The sequence below is a fragment of the Gobius niger genome (assembly GCF_951799975.1).
Source record: "Gobius niger genome assembly, chromosome: 8".
Taxonomy (NCBI): domain Eukaryota; kingdom Metazoa; phylum Chordata; class Actinopteri; order Gobiiformes; family Gobiidae; genus Gobius; species Gobius niger.
This window is the reverse complement of record NC_136859.1, coordinates 36,982,707-37,004,644: the sequence shown is the minus strand read 5'-3', so window position 1 is coordinate 37,004,644 and position 21,938 is coordinate 36,982,707. Positions and strand designations below refer to the sequence as shown.

The window sequence follows — 21,938 nt, the reverse complement described above, 5'->3', positions numbered from 1 at the left end:
TTAGGATATTCTTGAAACGCGCATGTGTTCAGTCAGACTGACGCGCTGTCCCGCAGCAGCTCTTCCTGGGAGAGAGGCCGGGTTTAGAGGCGCTTCCCTCGGTCAGTCTGCGCAGACGCCTCGGCTCAGTTACCGGTGTCTGCGCAGACGCCTCGGCTCAGTTACCGGTGTTCGGAGCCGCTCTACAGCGCGGCAGAGCTGGGTCCGTTTTGAATCGCTCGAGACTGACTTTTGTGACTTTAGTGCTGTCGATTTGTCTCTCCACAATATTTCCGTGGTGAGGGACTTAATCACTATTTTACACCTGAAGCCACGTTAAAGCGCAGAAGGGCATCTGCAGCCCCGCCCTCGCTGAGCAGCTGGTCAGACCTGGATAAGGACAGCGTGAGGGTCGTAGATATCGGCTACTTTCTGTCTGAGTTGAAGTGCATATGAGTGGTGTATGTCAGCGTGACACCTGCTGCTCCACCGTCTCCACGAGCACAACTTCATGTTTGGATTTTCGCTGTTGCTACATTTTTCTCACGTCAGTCTTTAATTAGAAACAGCCGTGTTTTGGGACCCACTAAAGCACTCGTGTAGCTCTGTCTAAATGTAGATTGTTATTGATAATATGCCACGTTCATTATTTATATATTTTTTAATGGCCGGTAATTCTTGCGAATGGCCGACATTTTACGACCAAGCCGGCCAAAGTGGCCGACAAAAAAAAAGTCTAGCGGAACCTCTGGTACATATATCTGCTTCCAACTTAAATAAATATTCTGCTTGAAGACAAAATAATAATGATCAGTATGTTGCAGAATATGCAGAAAAGTCCAAAGCCATCTCCTCCTCCCTCCTCCCTCCCTTCGCCTGTAGCTCCTCTCGTCCTCTCTCTGAGGACCGGCTCGTGATGGGAAGAGGCTAAATGCCTTTTTCTAGTTGGATTTCAAGGAAAACATTGTTGACACGTTCTGAAACACGGGCAGCGTTTGCCGCTGATCGTTTGCTATCGCTAATTATCGTGTGTGCCTTTGAAGTGCATATGACAGGTTTTAATGCTTTTAAAACATATGACTAGTAATTATCATTTTATTTCAGTGAAGCAGCAAATGAATGAAGAAATGATGGGCATAAAAGTTATTTTAATTAAAGTTTTAAATCAACTGACAGAAAGTGACATTGAAGTTCCAGAGTAGTTTGACTCATTTAACATAACATGGTCGGCACGGCAACAGTAAAATTGTTTGCCTCGATCTATAGATACAGACGGCATCTCGTCATAGAAGGGGGCGTGGCTTCGCTAAGGGGGAACAACATTTTCCACTGTTTTTTGCCATTTTCTGGTGGAATATGAACTTATTTGTCACACATACATAAACAAAGTCAAGTGTAAATCTGGCCCATATGGATATTTTCTCACAGCAGATTGTTCAGTAGAAGTGAAATAACGTATTGAAGTGTTTTCCTCCCCCCACATGTTCCTCCATGTCCTAATGTGTAGAATGAGCTCAGACCTGTTCAGCACAACTGCCTCTAAAATCCTGCACTGTCACTCAAAACAGTGTTAATTTGGGTCTGAAGTGCCGTCATGCAGCTTAATGTAGAAGGTGCAGTTACACGTGTGGCCTGAGGTGGCAGTAGTGAGTATAAAATGGCAAACTTGCATCTAGCCCCTTTAAATAGTCTGGTTTTCAGATTGATGACTTCAACAGGATGTTTTTCAGTCATCCATAGACAGATTTTAGTCAAACAAAAAAGCTGTCAATCTATGAATTAATTATTTTATTTCATAGTGAAACCATCTTAAAGGAATTCCAACTATTGAACAGAGCGATATTTGATCATTTATCCCTCTTTGGATTTGTCATATAAATCATCCATTTTCCAGTTGAAAACCCCTGGACTCCACTAATCCCCCGGAGATGAGAGAAATCAACTCATCTCTATGACATAATGTGTCAAGACTATGCGTGGAGTTTGAAGGTTCTGTAAGTCTAAGATAGCGGGATGTTTGGGTCTGTTTATCTCAAATTGATCCGTCATAATGGCTGCTGTTGTTTACGGCGCTGAACCTGATTGCATTTTGTGTGGGTCAAAAGCCGTCAAATATGTCCCCAGCACAGCAGTGTCAGGGCCAGTTTGTCTCTGGCCTTCTTAGGGTTGAACATGGGATTGTGCTTGGGGTCGTTTTGTGAGCCTTTGTTTTAGACGTGAGTTTGTAATGCCGTGTGTCCCTAATGTCAGAGGGCCTGTCTAAGGTAAACATGCTTCGTTGGCACAAAAGGACTATGTGTTTGCTTTGTAAACTGCAGGTCAGTGGTGCCATCAAAAAGAGATTTTATGTAAAAGGACCTGGTCAAATACAGGCCTGTGTGTAATAGGCCTTATGCATAGAAGGTAATTGCTGTTTCCTGTCCTTGTATATTCCAATGGAGTGTTAGCTGTGTCTTGTTGAAATAACAATTCTGTACAGTATGTAGCAGAAAACATACTTATAGCAAATTAAAAACTTTACTCATGAAGTCAATACTTCACCAGAGGATTCTTCTGTGTTTATTCTAACAGTGTTTTCGCCTTGAAGCTAAAGGCTAACGCTAATGTGACGTAACAGATGTCCAAAAAAGCACGCTCAGATATCTTCTTTTTTTTTCAAATCTAGTTTTATTTTTAGTTGATGTTAAAACGTGGACAGGAAGTAGTTGTTGCCCTACACATGCACAGAGCGTATGGGCTTTATCCACGGCCCATTGCTTTGGGTTTGGGGAGAGAAAAGACAAAACATCCTCATTTTCTATTTACATTTTTCCACAAAGGCCTCCATTGAATCCGGCTAATTCATGTAAAAGTCTTTCAAACATTGCGTGCTGGAGGTTTGTTTATGAAAAAGAGAATCGACTTTGAAATGTGCCTTGTACTCTTTTGGTATCGGCACTTTCCGCTGGACATTTGGTGTAATGGACAAAGGAATAGTATCTCCTGTTCCCATCTGAGAGAGGCTCGTTCTACTCTTTTCCTCCCCCTGCCAACCACCCTTCCGTTCATTTCTTATCGTCCAAAGTCCCCCTAACCCAGAGAGCGGCCTCCCCTCTTCCAAACGCTGCTCACCCCTGTCCTCTGTAGGAAGTGTGTCGCGTTATACGGAGCGGCTCCCGGGAGAGACGTTTTCAGAGCAATCAAAGCGCACTCATGGAGACGGACGGGGGACAGCGGCGAGGCCCGGGGGAGATTCAAGGGCAGCTCTGTTACTCTACACGGACGGGAATGACAAACGATCACGGAGATGCTTTAAACCGCGGCACAGTCGTTTGTAACACGCTTCCCCAGATTCATGAATGTGTTTGTTTTCAGTTCTCGTGTAATCTGCTGCTTCTGCTGCTGCTTCTCCTCGGTTTACCTCTCACTGTCTGCCCTCGGCGCTGAGCAGTTTGAAATCCTCTGCCTCTTCTGTTTCTGGTGTATTTCACAGTTTTTCGACGAGGTCTTGACTCATGCTGCCTTCTGCATTATAAATGTTTTCCTCTGTTTTATTGCACACTTCTGTGGATGCTATAAATGTGATGTACCAGTGGTTGGCAAAGTGGAGTGTGGTGCCCCCTGGTGCGCCTCAGAGGCAGTGCAGAGTTGCCCCCAAAGCTTGTAAGCAGTGTATATCTTATCTATTTTTTGGGGATAATAATAGATAGTCAATTATTTTTGTGAGATTGTAAAGATGGAGACATATTTTCATAAACTTACCTTTTGCATTTGCAACGCCCCCTATGGGTCGATCACCAGGGTACAAGGAGACCTAGACAGAGAAAGTTTAGGTTTGTTTATTTCGTACAAATATAAAGGTCTTAAATTGATGGAGAGGAGCAGATAAGTCGGACGGAGCTCAGCTGGTGTTGGTTTTGGGGAGTAGGATGAGCTTGATCATGACATGGGTGGACGGAACTTGAATGGGTTTAGTGAAGCGCTCTTTTCCAGGGGTCCGCACTCCGCAACATGGCTCCTGGTCTCTGTGCTGGTAAGGTGCTATGACCCCAGCAACCACACGCCGTCCCAGCGGAGCAGCCGACGTGCCCTCAGACTGGCCCGGACCCCTGGTGGACAAGACCAAACAAAACAATGAGCTGTTACAATGAAGAAATGAACCATGCAACCAATCCATCTTCATTTATAATAAGAGTTTGCAATAATGTGAACAAGCATGAGTGAGGCCACTGACCTGGTGGACAAGACCAACCAAAACAATGAGGGAGAAAAAAGGCGCACAGGTGTTTTTATGATTAAAGTCCCGCCCCTACTAACTGCCCACTTAACTTAAAAGACATGGCCATTGGCCCACTGCAAACAAAGAAACACCCACAAAAGAAAATCACCCAACTTAAAGTGGCAGTAAGGGAGATCCACAACCTGTTACACCTTTTTAACTTTCTTTTCGCTCATTTTATCATATTTTATCCACAGCCCTTTCGAAATGCCAAACGATGTAATTTAGTCCAACGTCAAATCCAAGCGTTTGCCTGGACAGTGAAGGACCAAGAGCTGCAAAAATAACTTATTCTCGTGCGTAGAGCGTGGTCCTCAAAATCCGAAAATAGGAGAATATTGTCTTCCATTGTGGAAGGTTAATTCCCTCAGATCCATATTGATACAGCCTTATTAAACGGGACAGTGATTAGTGGTGGGCTCATTGTGGAGATTAGACAGAGCCTCGTCCTGGTGCTGATAGCACAGACACAGAAGGAGGAGATTTGGATGGATTTACAGTGGAGTAGAGGGAAGTGCCAGGGTTCCCACGCTAAAACAGACCCTGAAGACGTCAGCGAGGTCTCTGATCCTGCACCTCCATTTACGCTGCGTAATAAGGTCTCTTCGCTTTGGGCTTTAGTGCGAGGTTTATTGTTTCTTGTCTATTCTCAAATGTTGAGTTTGACAGAGAAAGCACTCAGAATAATGTAAACATTTGTTGTAGAGAGTTTCAAACATCATGAAATGGGCCGGGTTGAATGAATTTTGGATGTTTCGTCTCAATCTCTTTTCTCAGGCTTTTTCTTGCTGCCAGAGGGAAAATAAAGAGGGAAAAGATTCCTATTACTCCACGACTACTTCAGAAAATGTGTCATTATGGAAGTATTTTTTAACAAATAACAATACAGAGATATGAAGAGAAGCAAAGTGATCCACAAATGTGAACATATAACAGGCAATGCTAACAATAATTCTAACCACATTTATGCTACCTGGATGAAAAAATTAGCTTACATAGACTAGTTCTAACCTTAGCTTCATGCTAAGTGCTATCGGCCATAGAAGTTAAAAGCAGAAGCGGCGTTCGATCCTTACGTATCCGGACAGTTAGCAAGTCGGCTCGTCTGGGGCAAATTTTCTGAGTTTAGCCTGTTCAATGTAGTTCTCCTATAGCCGTTAGCATTAGCCATCAAACATCGCAAATGATTAAAGATCCAGATGTTTTCAGCTGTTGTCAAACCCATTGACCACATTTAGGTCAAAGCCTTGTCAGAAATCAGTCATGAATGTCCAAACCTTTGGAGATTTGACTTTAGATACAAATGAACGTCTAAAAGTGCTCTGAGCTCGGGTACACATCCAGTGGCCTCTGAACATCATCTTGTAAGGGGATAAAGAAACCACAGAAATTATATAAATGCCATGAAACGGGCAAAACATACCTCGCCGTACATTAGCTATTGGCATTTTTATGATTTCTAGTGCAGTTTTTTCTGCTGTGTCAAAACATCCCTAGTGACATTATTTCAACTCTACTTTTTGGGCTAAATCTGCTCATAGTCCACCAGAAAACCTCTAAAAAGAGTGAAATAATAATAATTAGCTTTCTCCTGCTAGCATGACCCGTCTGAATCTATTAGCATTGTTCTGGACTCCTCTTTTCTCCATAGTTGTCTTTTTGGAACAACCTTAACGTGCGTTTTTCCTGCAGGGGGAGACTGTTACGAGTACAAGTGGATGAGCAGCCTCCTCCCGGACTCCCCTCGACCGTCGATCTGGTGCCAGCGCTCCGATGGAGTCAACGTCACCGGTACGTGTCTGCGACCTCAGACACAATCAACAATACTGAACACGGTTGTTTCGACATGTGACAAACGTGTGAGAAACTACACGGCGCACAAAGACTTAAGGAATAGAGTTTTTCTGATTGTTTTCTTGTAGTTAGCGCTGCGTGAGTGCGTGGGCGGGAGTTAATTGCTGAAATGTGCAGTGAGGCATGCAAAGTAGGATTAGGTGACAGCTTTATAGTGTCTGAGAACAGCTATATATAACTGTAAAGAAAGTCATTATTCAAAAACAAGCCTCTCAGAGAGAACGTAAACATCAATCCACCGCACTGGGTCGAGGCAAACTATAGACTGTTTTCTGGTTCTAGATGACAAATAATTTAGTATAGGTATCGGGAAAAGGATCACTCAGGTATCGGGATCGAAAAACAAGTATCATTAAAGTATCGTAAAGCACCCAGCCCTCACCATGGCACCCCGAGGTAAGCAGCAGAGGTGCTGTGCTCATGCTTGCTCATGCACTCACCAGTGTTGTGTGTGTTTGCAGGAGGCTGCCCCCCCCTGAGGCCTGGAGTGGACAGCAGCCCCTGTGACCCGCCCTGCCTCATGCCGCGCTCCTTCTGCTCACAGGTATCAGACTAAAGTGCATGTGACAGGTTTTATAGCTTATTTAGATGGATAAGGGCTGTTGTGCAAGAGTGTGACAATATTTCGATTTTCCGATATATCGCGATATTTTGCGGGGCAATATGATACCGATACTTTTGATTACGATATCGATACTTTTGATGACGTCATACATATTAATGAGCGACATCATGCATATTAATGAGCGACATCATGCATATTAATGAGACAGCAGTGCTCCACAGTTTTCACAATAGAGGCCAATAATGTTTCAGAATTCTTTTTTTATTTTTTTTATTTTAAACACTTGGACTAAACACTCACACAAAAGTATTACTTTTAATGATAGTTTTTATCATTATAAATAACATTATTTGGGGTTGATTTATTCCTTTTGAAATAGGACTGTAGTTTCTAGTTTATTTAAATGTAAATGAAGTGATGCCTCTGAGGGATCTATAAACCCATCTTCTGTGTGAACTCATTTATTCATTATAATAGGCCAGGATGAATGAGAGTGTGTTTGAGAGTGCGCATGGGGGACGACGGATGGAAATTAGCCCAAGGCTACAATCCGGTGTGGCTTGTTTACATGCATGAGACCCATGTATGTTCATGAACATGCACTGTCCCGACCAAATAAACCAATAAATAAAAATAAAATAAACACAGAAAGAGGTAAAACAAAATGCAAATGATGAATGTAGTATGTTAAAAGTAGTGTGATTTATTTTGTTTAATTGTGATGTATCGTAGGTTATTTTTGTGCAATATATTGATTATCACAGTATCGTGAGATTATCGTTATCGTGAGCCATGTATCGCGTATCGTATCGAATCGTAAGGTACGCAGAGGTTCCCAGCCCTATCTTTTTATTTTAGTGAAGCAGCAATTTTAATGAAGAAACATTGAGCAGAAAAGTTATTTTAATGTTTTAAGCTACTAACAGGAAGTGACGTAGATAGAGGTAAAGTTCCACAGCAGTTTGACTCATTTCCCATTGACATAACATTATAAAAGTGTTTTTTTTCTTTCAGCAAAAATAGTATCATATGACCTTTAACCTACGTTGACTAACTTCTATGTGGAGTCTAGATTTATACTGGCTACTCGCGTCAGCCTAAAACATGCATGATAGGCTAATTACCCAGCTAGGTAAAATCTCAGTCATAAGTCACTTTTTAAAGTCCTTTAATGGTTGAAATGGTTGAAAGGTGGTATTTATGAAGCACAGATTGTGGAGAGGTGCACGCGCATTTATATACTTTTCATATTTCTATTTGGTAAAGGGCCAACCTCACAGTGTTGGTATGAGGCGCTTTATAAATCTAGATGTACCGTCAGCGCTGGCCTCGCTGAGCAATAATCTTCTCTGTTTCTCCTGGAGAAACACTGCCCTCTGCTGAAGCCACGTTTCCCTACAGCAGTGTTTGTTTTTACAGTATATTTGAATTTAGGCTACGAAAATTGCATGTAAATTTAGTCAACTTTGCATTTATAATAAATTAATGAGAATCATATTTAGTGAAGGTCCTCTGCTTTATCCCACATGAACAAAGCTCAGAGCTGCTCCTTTGGCAGTGGATTGAAATGACTTTCAAACTGTCAGGGAAGTCAAGAATTGAAGATGATTTTAGCCTCGTCTTTTCATTTAGTCACATTTTCGTCGACAAAAATACCCAGACACTGAAAACATTTGATTTCATTTTAGTCCAATTTTAGTCATACTACCTTGACTAAAATTATGACGAAACAGAACAAAAAAGAAAGATTTCCCTGACCTTTCTAGACAAAATGAGGGTCATTTAATTGCCCGCGAACATCGCCCAAAATGCATTTGTTCCTTTCCCAGAACAAACTGTGCTCAGTTGAATCCGTCCTTTCGTTACAAAAAATATGGAAAAAACGCATGAGGACTAAATGTCGTCATCGGCCATAAATATCCTGAGGAGCAGGAGGAGCCGCCAAGTTCAAACGATACTTTATTTTAGACAGTTTGACCTTCAGCGCGGTCAGCTGCCCGGCTAAAGGAATATCAGCACGGCCGCTTTAGAAACTTTGTGTAGGAACTGAAAGCTGGCTGTGGGTGGATTTTTGATTTGTTGAATTTTTAACGCACAATGTTTAGTTCTACAGTTTTTTTTCTCACTAAAAAAGATTATTCAAAATATATCAACAACAAACAAACAAACAGACCTAACACTAAGCCTGGCTCTGTCTATAAGAAGTTAGTTGTTACTGTCCAAGTCAATGCAAAATGGAGTCTCCAAGATAACAGTCTTTTCTTCCCCACTCCATCCCCGTCGCCCTCCTCTCTCCCGTGACGTGGTGGCGCCCCCTGCAGAGCGGCGTGTGCGCGTGCGAGGAGGGCTTCACCGAGCTCCTCTCCCCGGTGGGACAGCTGCTGCGGTGTGCCCCCATCCCGGTGCTGGAGGTGCCCACAGCGCGGGACAGCGGCGCCGAGACGGGGACCAGCCGAGCGGTCAACCCCACGCTGAGCTCCACCGTGCAGCCGGGGCGGGGCCGCGCCTGGTACCTGCAGCCGTACGGCCAAGGTACACACGGATACACATAGTACTATGGTTACGGTGGACATGGTACACACGGATACACATAGTACTATATGGTTACGGTGGACATGGTACACACATATACACACATAGTACTATGGTTACGGTGGACATGGTACACACGGATACACATAGTACTATATGGTTACGGTGGACATGGTACACACATATACACACATAGTACTATGGTTACGGTGGACATGGTACATACATATACACATAGTACTATATGGTTATGGTGGACATGGTACACACATATACACATAGTACTATATGGTTATGGTGGACATGATACACACATATACACATAGTACTATATGGTTACGGTGGACATGGTACACACGTATACACATAGTACTATATGGTTACGGTGGACATGATACACACATATACACATAGTACTATATGGTTACGGTGGACATGGTACACACGGATACACATAGTACTATATGGTTACGGTGGACATGGTACACACGGATACACATAGTACTATATAGTTACGGTGGACATGATACACACATATACACATAGTACTATATGGTTACGGTGGACATGGTACACACGGATACACATAGTACTATATGGTTACGGTGGACATGGTACACACGTATACACATAGTACTATATGGTTACGGTGGACATGATACACACATATACACATAGTACTATATGGTTACGGTGGACATGGTACACACATATACACATAGTACTATATGGTTACTGTGGACATGGTACACACATATACACACATAGTACTATGGTTACGGTGGACATGGTACACACATATACACATAGTACTATATGGTTACGGTGGACATGGTACATACATATACACATAGTACTATATGGTTACTGTGGACATGGTACACACATATACACACATAGTACTATGGTTACGGTGGACATGGTACACACATATACACATAGTACTATATGGTTACGGTGGACATGGTACACACATATACACATAGTACTATATGGTTACTGTGGACATGGTACACACATATACACACATAGTACTATGGTTACGGTGGACATGGTACACACATATACACATAGTACTATATGGTTACGGTGGACATGGTACATACATATACACATAGTACTATATGGTTATGGTGGACATGGTACATACATATACACATAGTACTATATGGTTACTGTGGACATGGTACACACATATACACACATAGTACTATGGTTACGGTGGACATGGTACACACATATACACACATAGTACTATGGTTACGGTGGACATGGTACACACGATACACATAGTACTATGGTTACGGTGGACATGGTACACACATATACACATAGTACTATATGGTTACGGTGGACATGGTACACACGTATACACATAGTACTATGGTTACGGTGGACATGGTACACACTAGTGATGCGCGGGTTGCGGGTTCCACCGCGGGCCCCACGGTCTGACCGCGGTTCGGGTCGGGTCGGGTCGTGAAATTCTCCTTTGAGCGCGGGGCGGGTTGGGGCGGGTCAACAAATGCCGGTCGCGGGCACTGTATGCCTCCGTACGCGCATTCATTCAATTCATTCACAACTTATTCCGTCGTCTTTACAGCAGGTTTTTGGCGTAAATATACGTCGGATTTTCATAAAACAAGCAGCGTTTTGCAGCTTGTGATCCAGAGAACGCTTTTGTGGAGCTAACGTGTCCTATTTTCCACCGTATGTGCGACTGTGTGTGACTTCGCGTTTAGGCCGACCTGTGCTCTCTTCCTCTCTCCCTCTTGCCCAGCGCTCTTCAGAGGGGGAGAGAGAGAGAGAGAGCGCGCGCGCGCGCGAGGGGCTGACACGCCGGTGCTGTTCATACGGATCATTTGTAACGCGTAATTTTTAATGGTTGCGGGTGCGGGGCGGGGCGGGCTGTAAAAAATAGAACAACGTTGCGGGGCGGGCCGGGTCGGGTTAGAACATGCTCCAAATGCGGGACCCGCGGGTTGAAAAAAACCCTGACCCGCGCATCACTAGTACACACGTATACACGTATGGTTACGGTGGACATGGTACACACGTATACACATAGTACTATATGGTTACGGTGGACATGGTACATACATATACACATAGTACTATATGGGTTACGGTGGACATGGTACACACATATACACATAGTACTATATGGGTTACGGTGGACATGGTACACACATATACACATAGTACTATATGGTTACTGTGGACATGGTACACACATATACACATAGTACTATATGGTTACGGTGGACATGGTACACACGGATACACATAGTACTATATGGTTACGGTGGACATGGTACACACGGATACACATAGTACTATATGGTTACGGTGGACATGGTACACACGGATACACATAGTACTATGGTTACGGTGGACATGGTACACACATATACACATAGTACTATGGTTACGGTGGACATGGTACACACATATACACATAGTACTATATGGTTACGGTGGACATGGTACACACATATGCACATAGTACTATATGGTTACGGTGGACATGGTACACACATATACACATAGTACTATGGTTACGGTGGACATGGTACACACATATACACATAGTACTATATGGTTACGGTGGACATGGTACACACGTATACACATAGTACTATATGGTTATGGTGGACATGGTACACACACGTATACACATAGTACTATATGGTTACGGTGGACATGGTACACACATATACACATAGTACTATATGGTTACGGTGGACATGGTACACACATATACACATAGTACTATATGGTTACGGTGGACATGGTACATACATATACACATAGTACTATATGGTTATGGTGGACATGGTACACACATATACACATAGTACTATATGGTTACGGTGGACATGGTACACACATATACACATAGTACTATATGGTTACGGTGGACATGATACACACATATACACATAGTACTATATGGTTACAGTGGACATGATACACACATATACACATAGTACTATATAGTTACTAAAGACAAGGTACACACATATACACATGGTACTATATGGTTACGGTGGACATGGTACACACGTATACACATAGTACTATATGGTTACGGTGGACATGGTACACACATATACGCACATATACACATAGTACTATATGGTTACGGTGGACATGATACACACATATACACATAGTACTATATGGTTACGGTGGACATGGTACACACGTATACACATAGTACTATATGGTTACGGTGGACATGGTACACACATATACACATAGTACTATATGGTTACGGTGGACATGGTACACACGTATACACATAGTACTATATGGTTACTATGGACAAGGTACACACATATACACATACAGTGGGAGGAAAAAGTAAGTACACCTTTGGAATTTCTCTGTCTAAACTGGTCTAAATGTGGTCTGATTTTCATCAAAATCGCAGGAATGATTAAGCAGTGTCTGCTTAAACTAATACCACCCACACATTTACATTTGATCATATTTTAAGTGGCCACAACATATAAACACAGGAGAGTGTGGAATAAGTAAGTACACCTCCTGAATCTCACTGAACTGCAGCAGTTTTGTAAAGAGGAATGGTCTAAGATTCATCTCATACAGAAAATGTCTGGATGAAGTTATTGCTGCCATGAAACAGCTATTTAATACAAGGATTCAAAATATCTTGATAAATGTGTGAATATATTTTTTCCATTGATGAGATCACGTTGTCCAGGCCCTGAGGCAACAAAACAGCCCCACACCATGATTCTCCTGCTCCAGACTTCACAGTGGGGAGAGGATAAAGATGTTGATGTGCTGTTGCATTTTTCCTCCACACATGACATTGTGTGTTCCTCCCAAACTTTTCAACTTTGGTTTGTGAAAGAGCTCTTGGAGGCTCCACAGCACTACTGGAAAAATATTCTGTGGACTGATTAACCCAAAGTTGAACAGTTTGGGAGGAACACACAACATCATGTGTGGAGGACAAATGGAAAAGCACCAACATCAAAATTATGGCCAGTAAAAATATGATTATATTTAAATATTTGGGTGGTATTAGTTAAAGCAGACACTGTTTACTCATTCTTATGATTTTGATGATGAAGGAATTCCAAACGTTGTACTTGCTTTTTCCTCCCACTGTGTACGGTTACTGTGGACCCCCATGACTGCAGTGAGGGGGACTTTCTGAGGAGCTCGACTTTACTCCAATAGTATTTTGCGTTGAGAACGTTATATTTTACTCCATTTCATTTGAAAGGTAAATATAAGACTTTCTCAGATTTTCTACGCGGCATTAACCCCCACCTTCACCAAGAACTTGTTCTCCAGTTTTACCCAAATCTAAAAGCTTCTAGAGAGTGTACAGACTATAGTCCAATGTAAAGCTCAGGCCTACAAAACTTATCAAAGCCTTTTCTTTGTTTTTGTCATCACGCTTTAGTCGCTTTTGTTGCGTTTTTTCATCATCAGATTTTCATTTGCTTTTTGACACATTTTAGTCGAATGTTTTTTTGCATCATTTCATCACATTTGTGTTGCTTTTTTGTTGCATTTTGACCACATTTTGTAGAAAAAGCAACAAAAATGTGACAGAAGCACAAGGAAAAATCATGATAACAAGGAAAAAACGTTTTGTATTTCTTCGCTATTTTTACGCTTTTTCCAAGAAGCTTCTATATTTCTGTAATGCCAAACTCGGTTCAGGTGAGGTTTAGAGGTTAATTTCTTTAAAAAAAACATTACATTTGATTCAAACTGGAATTAAATCTAAATTCATGAATTGATGACATCGCTGAACAATTTTCACTGCATAAGTTTATCAAAAATGCCACCATTTTTCTCTGAAACTTATCAGCTGTAGTTTGGGCTGAAATTGAACTTTTTGGATTAAAAGTTGCCTGTTTCGTCCATTTCTCTGTCCTCTTTGATTAAATTCTTGCAAATGAATGGTGCAATGAAATATGCGCCATTTTTTTCTGCGTTTGTGGCAGTATCAATCATCACATTTGCTTCTGTCTGTATAAACTCAGCTTTCTCCACTTTCACTTTCTTCACTGTACTTCTTTCTTTGGAGTCTTTGTAGAAAATATCATATTTATCTTTCACAATGTACTGGAGTAAAAGTAACAATGAATATTCCACTCAAGTAAAGTCTAGATGTAGTTACTGACCACCTACGGCAATTCAAGTTGCTTTTTCTCAGGTTCGTAGCAACTTATTTTTCTTTCTTCCTGTTCTTATTACCTTTTATGTCGTTTCCCATATTTATTTGTTCAATGTATTTACTGATTGAAATGTTTAGATTTTGCCAAGTCTCATCTGACACAGCGAACCAGAAGATGGACACATTTATTCTGAAGGCCTCAGTGTCTTCATCCCTGAAGTAACAGTATCCACTACTTCATCATCTCTCATAGACCAAGTACTTGAAGTGACTTGAATCTGCTCAGCCTAATGTGATGATTGTGCTGTTTTCTTCTTCATGGCGTGAGTGAGTTGTAACCTCTTTTGAGTGTCCTGTGCGTCTGGACCTCAGGCGTGTGTGGTCCATCTTCAGCAGTAAAAACATTCCCTAATTCACCATAATAGTCTGAGATGTGCCTGTGTGGGTGGTGCTCGCGCCCCCGTCAGCCTCCTCCGGTGTGGGAGTAACCTGCCTGTGTCGTCTGCAGATGGGAAGCTGAAGCTGTGGGTGTACGGTGTAGCCGCGGGGGCCCTGGTGCTCCTCGTGTTCGTATTCTCTATGATTTACCTCGCCTGGTGAGTCCACTCTCCGGCCCCCTTTTCACAACCACCATCCAGTCACTGCCCCTTCAAATCAACAACGGGACCTGAATGCAGACGGTGGTAAAGGTTTGGGTTCACATGAGAACAGCTCAGTCTCTTCACTGCGGCTTCACAGTTTAGAGTCACAAAACAGGAACCACAATGAGCCTCATGCACGACACGTTCTTAAATGTGCTCTTACTAAACTTAGCTGAAAACGTTCCTCTGGAAGAACTCATCCTAAGAACACTCTGAACTCACCAACATTCTCAGTCATGTATATTTATACATGTTAAATAATGTATTCATTCATTCCAAAATGTTAATATAATTATCATTAATTACAGATGCCTTTAATCAGAAATAAGTTAAGTAATATAAGTAATATTAGCCTACTTTTGTACTTTTCTTAATGGAAAGTAAATTACCAATGCTAAAACTTTTGAATGCCGGCCTTCACCAACAGCATTGAATGCTGCATTAAGGTTTGATGAAGACGAGCATCAGCCTCGATGGCGCAGCCCTGTGGTTTCAAAGGCTCTTTGAGCTACAGTGTCACGCTGAGAACGATTCTATTTAAGGAAGAGAAGGGAAACACTTTTGTGATGTAGGTTTTATATTTTTACACATTTCGTAATGAGAGCTAATTCTCGTGTCCAAAGGTGTATTTCTTTGAGCGTGTGGCGCTGATGTTTTGTGGCAGCCTTTTGTGCACTGCACTTTTTGTCCTTATGGTAAATGCGGCGGTTGGTTGCATATGCTAATCATTCCCCACATGCACGCGCATTCACTAACTTCAGACCAGTGTTGGGAGTAATGTATTACAAAAGTAACAAGTTACAGTAACTCAGGAATATCATATTACTTAAACAAAATAAGGGAATATATTAGTCATTACAATTTAAGTAACTCGAGTTACAAGAGCATTTAAATGTATGAACGAAGAAATGCCAAACTCCCCTGAAAGATAACATGCAGCACCTGTATGTGTATCTGCAGGTGCCGGTAAAACGTCTCCGAAACAAAACACAAGAGAACGGGGGAAGTGAAGGAAAATGAAATCTTAAAATTTTCATTTTACATTTTGCCAACAGTAACTCAAAGTAGTGTAGCTCAGCTACTGAGTACAGCTGAAGCAGTAATATGTAATACAAACATAGTACATTAGTAAAGCTGTCACTACTTATAGTAGTTTTTAAAGTAACTTGCCCAACAGTGCTTCAGACACAGGCGTGTTATCCTTTAAGAACGTGTCATGGATCTGCCGCAGTGACTCGGCCTTCGTAAGTACAGATTTGAACAAGTTTCTTAAGATGTTGATGAATGAGGCCCATTGTTTTTACAATAACAGCAGTCGTTCACAAGGAATAAAAAACACACCTCACCGTACTTTAGTGTTGGGCCTGGCTTCCCTGTTCATTTCTCTGGGTCTGGGAGCTGCTAAAACACTGAACAGGCTCAGATAGCTAAAGGCAATTCTTTTCTATCACTTTAATTTATAACTTTGGGAACGTCAGCTTGCACTGAAATGAGTTCAGGTAAAGAACTGTGATTCACTGAAATGAATCCTAGCTTGAATACCTAATATTTGAGTATACTGTATCACATGGAGCCCTCTGGATCATGACTAAAGTGTGTGGTCCTAGTCTGTAAGTGACCAGTGACTCTGCATCGTCACATGACTCTTGTGACCAAGGCTACAGGAAGTAAACAAACCATTCGAAAACCCACTCCTCCTTTACCAAAGCGTCTGCATTCCTGTCCCTCTGTCCACGTCCCTCTGTCCACGTCCCACTGTCCACGTCCCTCTCATCACGGTCCATCTGTCCTGCATGTCCCGCCCGCCGTGTGAGCGCAGCAGCTCCTGCGCCCGGCTGCACCGCTCGCTCCGCGCACAGGAGGCCTGCGTTAGCGTCGCGGCTAACGGCACCCTGGCTAACGGGAGCGCCCAGCTGGAGGGGCACGTCCTGTACACCTGTCCCGACTGCCAGGGGGCACCGGTCCACAGCAGCGGCAGCTTGTGAGCGCAATGACCCCGCCCTGCTGTCCCAGCCCTGCCCCGCTGTCCCGGCTCTGGGAAAGGGGACCACAGAAGAAGACAGGTTGGACACGCTCGCCCCTGTAGCGCCCTCTAGTGCTAGCGTCGTAGCTGAATAGATTAGTGCTAAAAGTGTGCAGCCCAGCAGAGAGTAGTGAAGTACAAATACAACCTGGGGAAGTATTTCAGAATGAAGTGTTCAAAGTTGTAACTAGAGTGGGTCTGTTTCCAGTGTTTCAATCTATTCAGTCACTAAGTCATCTTGATTTGAGTTCAAAGGTCAAGTGGTGAAAATCTGCCAACAGAACAAGTCTGTTTTTTTGTTTTTTTTTAAACATCTTATTCCTCCAAAAATATTCAATCTTTAAATATTTACTTTCATTAAGAGAAATGTTATTTTCAACTCAAGTTTTATTTGAGAAAAAAAAGGTTTGACCTGTCAGTGACCCGCTGTACGGGTGTTTAGCTAAGCGCCTTTACTTTCCATCCCAGTTGCCTCTATGATGCTTCAGGATACATTTCCTTTCAGGATTCTTTCGAGTTTCTAGAAGGTTTTCTGAATGGAATGTATGCATAAGTATGGAGGCAGTTCAATAAGCAGTGAAAACCTACCAGAAACCATAAAAACAATTGATCATGGAGCGTCTTATGAGCCACTGGGACGGAAAGTAGAGTCGCTAAACACCCATACAGTGGCTCACTGAAAGGTCAAATCATTTACACTTTTTTCTGTTAAACCGTAACATGGTCAGAGTGCAACTTTAAGAAGAAAGCTTAAAGAGGTTTTTTTTTTTCAATCACATAGCACCAGTCTATATCACACTACAAGATGACCAAACCTTCTGTTGGTCTGTAAATGCAGTAAATTAGAAAAACTGCCTTGTATAAAATGTCTGTCTCAAAATGGCTGTAGTGAATGTCTTAAAATAGGCCTCTGTCTCTTTAAGAACCTCTGAGCCTTTCTGACACGCCCCCTCCACACGCTGTCTGTGGCATCAGTGGGGAGGGGGTTCTGCTGAGGAGCAGTGGTTGGTTACTCGGCTCGGAGGCGTCTCCAGGAGGTGGGGGTGTTCCTAGGAGGACTCAGGCAAACCTGTCCCTAAAATGGCCGCCATCAGAGTTTTTACAGATTACTCACAAATACGTGAATGTGCCAAGGCAACACTTCAGCCATGTTTTAATGAGGGAGTGACAGAATAACATGATGTAAAGCTTGAAAAAGTCCTTTTTGCATAATACAAATATGAAGCTGAAATATATAGACATCTACACTAGCATCACCAGTGCAGTGAGCTCAGGGGTTTTCTGCACTGTGGACTGGAAAACCCATGTTTATATTTAGAAATGAGATCAGAATAAGAATGATTTCATTAATGTATTGATGTATTACATTTATTTTGTCAATAATAATAATAATAATGGCTTACACTTGCATTGCGTTTAACAAAAAATTCACATTGGCAAAACCTTCTGAGGAATAAAGGTCCAAGACTGGTGCGTGTTCTTTTCCAGTAACGTAATCTCACTGTGATTGGGCCGTTTGTTGGCCTGCAGCGTCTCCCTCCCTTTTAAAAGTTGCATTATGTTTAAAGACACAAAAGCGTCGTCCCAAAGCTAAGAGTCGAAATTGAATTTTAAAAGCCCCATTGTCTCTGGATGTTGCTTTGCGTGATCCATCTGAGACGGGAGTTTCAGTGGAAAACAGGCCAATCAGATCCAGATAATGTAATGGGGCTTTATGGGGTTTGGAGATCAGAATGTGCCGCAGCACCATTTAAAGTTAGGCCATTTACAGAGAAAGGAATCCCAAAATCAACCAAACCTGCTAACCTTCTAATAATGCGGGGTTTCTGCAGGACATTAAAGGAAGCGCGCTTATAGAAACATTCAGTTGGATTCAAATGATGGTTCGAAATACTTTCAACTCTACTTTTCTTTCATTTTGACCCTCCTATTGAGTTGTTTTGCACTGAGGATTTTTTTTCTTCCTTTTTGATCCATGATTCGAGAGTACAGTGCAAATTAGAAATCACTCACTAATAAATAACTGTAATGCACTGCTGCCCTCTGGAGGACACATGGAGAATTACATATGTGGAAACTGCTCACGCCTCTCCTCTCATTTTCATCCATACGTGTATGTTTCCTCTCCTGCTGTGTTGTGTTGTGTTGTGTTGTGTGGAGTTGGTGTCATTGTTAACAGGACGTATTGGACCTAAAGACTATGGTGACAGGTTCATGTCTACAGTACACTGCAGGCACTATACTGGATTTATTTCTAGTAATTGAACATTTGTTTTGTCCTCCTTTAGTGTATTGTAAAGTCAGACATTTGTGGGGAAAAAAACAGTAACTTGCAGGCGAGTTTTTGTGCATTTCTACAGTGATTATGAAAAGTGACCCTGCCAGACGTGAAACGTGACTATAAACTCATCCCAATGACGAAATGGGACACAAATCGGATCACAACTAACATTCACATTTAGTGGCTTCCTCTTTCATAATTTCTAATAAAGAACATAGGGTATAGGGCCTTCAAGTGTCCACATCATGCTCATTAGAGCCACTTTTCGTGTTCTGTTCTACCCGCCCTCAGGACCCAGTCCATAGGCTGCTTCTCCCAGTGGGTGCTCAGTCAAAACTGATCCCACAAACCTGTGATTATGAGCTGGGCGTGTTACGTATGGAGCTAAAAAAGCAGAGCATCACATCACCTCTGCCACAGTTATATTAAAGCTGCATTATGCATATTAAATATGTTTGTGCATATTTGACCTTGTAGTCAGCATGGCATCTTTACTTACCATCACCGTGGCCTCTACAACTCATGTACATTTACTGAAGTACATGTACTTAAAAATGCATTATGCAACTTTATATGTGAAACAAAGAACTTGATATTTGTGTATAATGTACCTGTTTGTGGGTGGTTATGAAGCCTATACTTTCGATCACGGCGGCCTCTACAACGCTCCAGGATCAATTGTTTTGTAGGGTTTCTGGTGAGAGACTCCGACCACAGTGAAAACCTTCTAGAAACCCTAAAAACAATAGATCCTGGAGATTCATAGAGGCCAATGTGATGGATAATAAAGGCCGCTGGGTCACTGAAAGGTCAAATACCCACACGCATTAAAAAAAAACTTTTATTTCCGCATAAAAAGTTGCATATTGAGCGTTAAGTACAACTTTTTGAAGAAATTGAACTTTGGCAAGTATTACTCTTTTGTGGACTCACCTGTGCCACTCAGTCACCACAAGGTCAAATACACACAAATATCAATATTGCTTTCCATATGAAAAGTCGCATAATGCAGCTTTAACCTAACAAATCCACTTGTGCTCTAGCATGTTAGAAGAAGAGGGAGTGATGGCTTTTGTTATTTACAGGTTATACCTATTGAACCATTTTGTAATTAGGCCGAATTTTCCTGGGTGCTCAAAGATTTAGGCGGGTGCTCGAGCCCTGCAGCCCCCACCAATCTACTATGACCCAGTCTGCTGCTAAAACAGTGGCCATGACATGCTCCCATACGGGGAAACATTAACTAAACCCAGGGCCTGGAGGAAGGCTGGATCTGCAGTACCTGTATCAGACAGAGCACAAAAATACACAACAAGGCCCTATACCTGACCTTTTTCTACAGGTGGAATCAAATCTCCTTCAGCGTATTATAAAGGCATTGCATTAGGGAAGTTAGGAATGAGTTTAGACATGACCATTTCAAACCCATGCGCTCACTGTTTCTTTGTGCACGAGCCTTAAGAGTAGAAGTACTTTTCAATCCACAGTCTTTTGGTCCAACTGCTTTGTAAAACAGGCCACAGTTGTAAATGTGAGCGTCTGTCTTGTGTCCACAGCAAAAAGCCAAAGAGACCTCAGAGACAGCGGCAGCAGAACAACAACCGACTAAAACCTCTGACGCTGGCCTACGACGGGGACACGGACATGTAGGAGAGCGCGGGGGGCGGGGTCTCCTCACGGGGGGGCGCCTCACCGCTCCGGGACCCGGAGACGATCAGCTGCTCTGAACCAACCTCTGTTCCAACTTTAAAATTGTTTCTATGTCACATTTCCAGCTCTTAGAAACAAAACAAAAACAAAGCCAGACTTAAAGGAGACGTTGTGTCAGTTCTTTATCTGTCATTTGACAAAAGCCACGCTGTTCATTTGTCTGACGCTTTTCACCAGCAGATGTGGCTAGAGAGCTAATCCAGGGGTCTCGATTCCAGGCTGATGTTACCGTGGCAACACTTCAGTATCAACCAGATTAGCATCACCATCTTCACATTCAAAACATAAACACCTTTTACACCACAAAAAATCTTCCTTTTTTTATTTTTACTTGGTAAATCAAAACCACTGAAACCAAGCTCACATTTTTTATTTTTCTTAATTAAAGCGTTTAAATTGAAATCTCATCATGAGTAACACAAAAAAAGCGTTCTTATTTCAAGGTTGTTGTACTTAAAATAAGCATCAGTTTGATTTTTAGTAATGTTCAATAATCATAATAATAATAATAATAATAATAATAATAATAATAAGGCATTTTATTTGTAAAGCACTTTACATTTGGACACAGATCTCAAAGTGCGACAGAAAATCAGAGCAGTGCAATTTCAAATTCAGAAATACAATAGAGCATTTTTGCACACCACCAGCAGAAAGTGTAAACAAATGTAACTCTGCAGCCCACATTCACAATATAAAGTGGTTCTCCACAGAGTGTCTTGAATAGGAACACCGTATAGTCTCGCTCGTCACAATGCCTCTGTCACCTGTGACATCTGTGCGTCACTAATTCTCTTGTCTCAAAGAAACGAGCTCCCTGACGTGGAAGAGGATGACATGGTCACTCTGCTGATCATCAGCACAGACACTCTGCAACAGCACATTATCTGCTTATAATGATTCATTTGCTTTCAAAAAATATTTTATT

General features: G+C 42.1%; 1 protein-coding gene across 1 annotated transcript in view; it reads left to right on the top strand.

The window, feature by feature from the left end:
• Window positions 1–21,104, top strand: part of thsd7ab (thrombospondin, type I, domain containing 7Ab) — a 357,113-nt gene extending 336,009 nt beyond the window's left edge. The window contains exons 25-29 of the mRNA XM_079562212.1: window positions 5,930–6,028; window positions 6,553–6,635; window positions 8,978–9,188; window positions 14,864–14,951; window positions 20,857–21,104. Coding sequence (XP_079418338.1) covers window positions 5,930–6,028; window positions 6,553–6,635; window positions 8,978–9,188; window positions 14,864–14,951; window positions 20,857–20,950 — 575 coding nt within the window. The 3' untranslated portion in view covers window positions 20,951–21,104. The remainder of the gene's footprint in view (window positions 1–5,929; window positions 6,029–6,552; window positions 6,636–8,977; window positions 9,189–14,863; window positions 14,952–20,856) is intronic.
• Window positions 21,105–21,938: the final 834 nt, after the last annotated feature.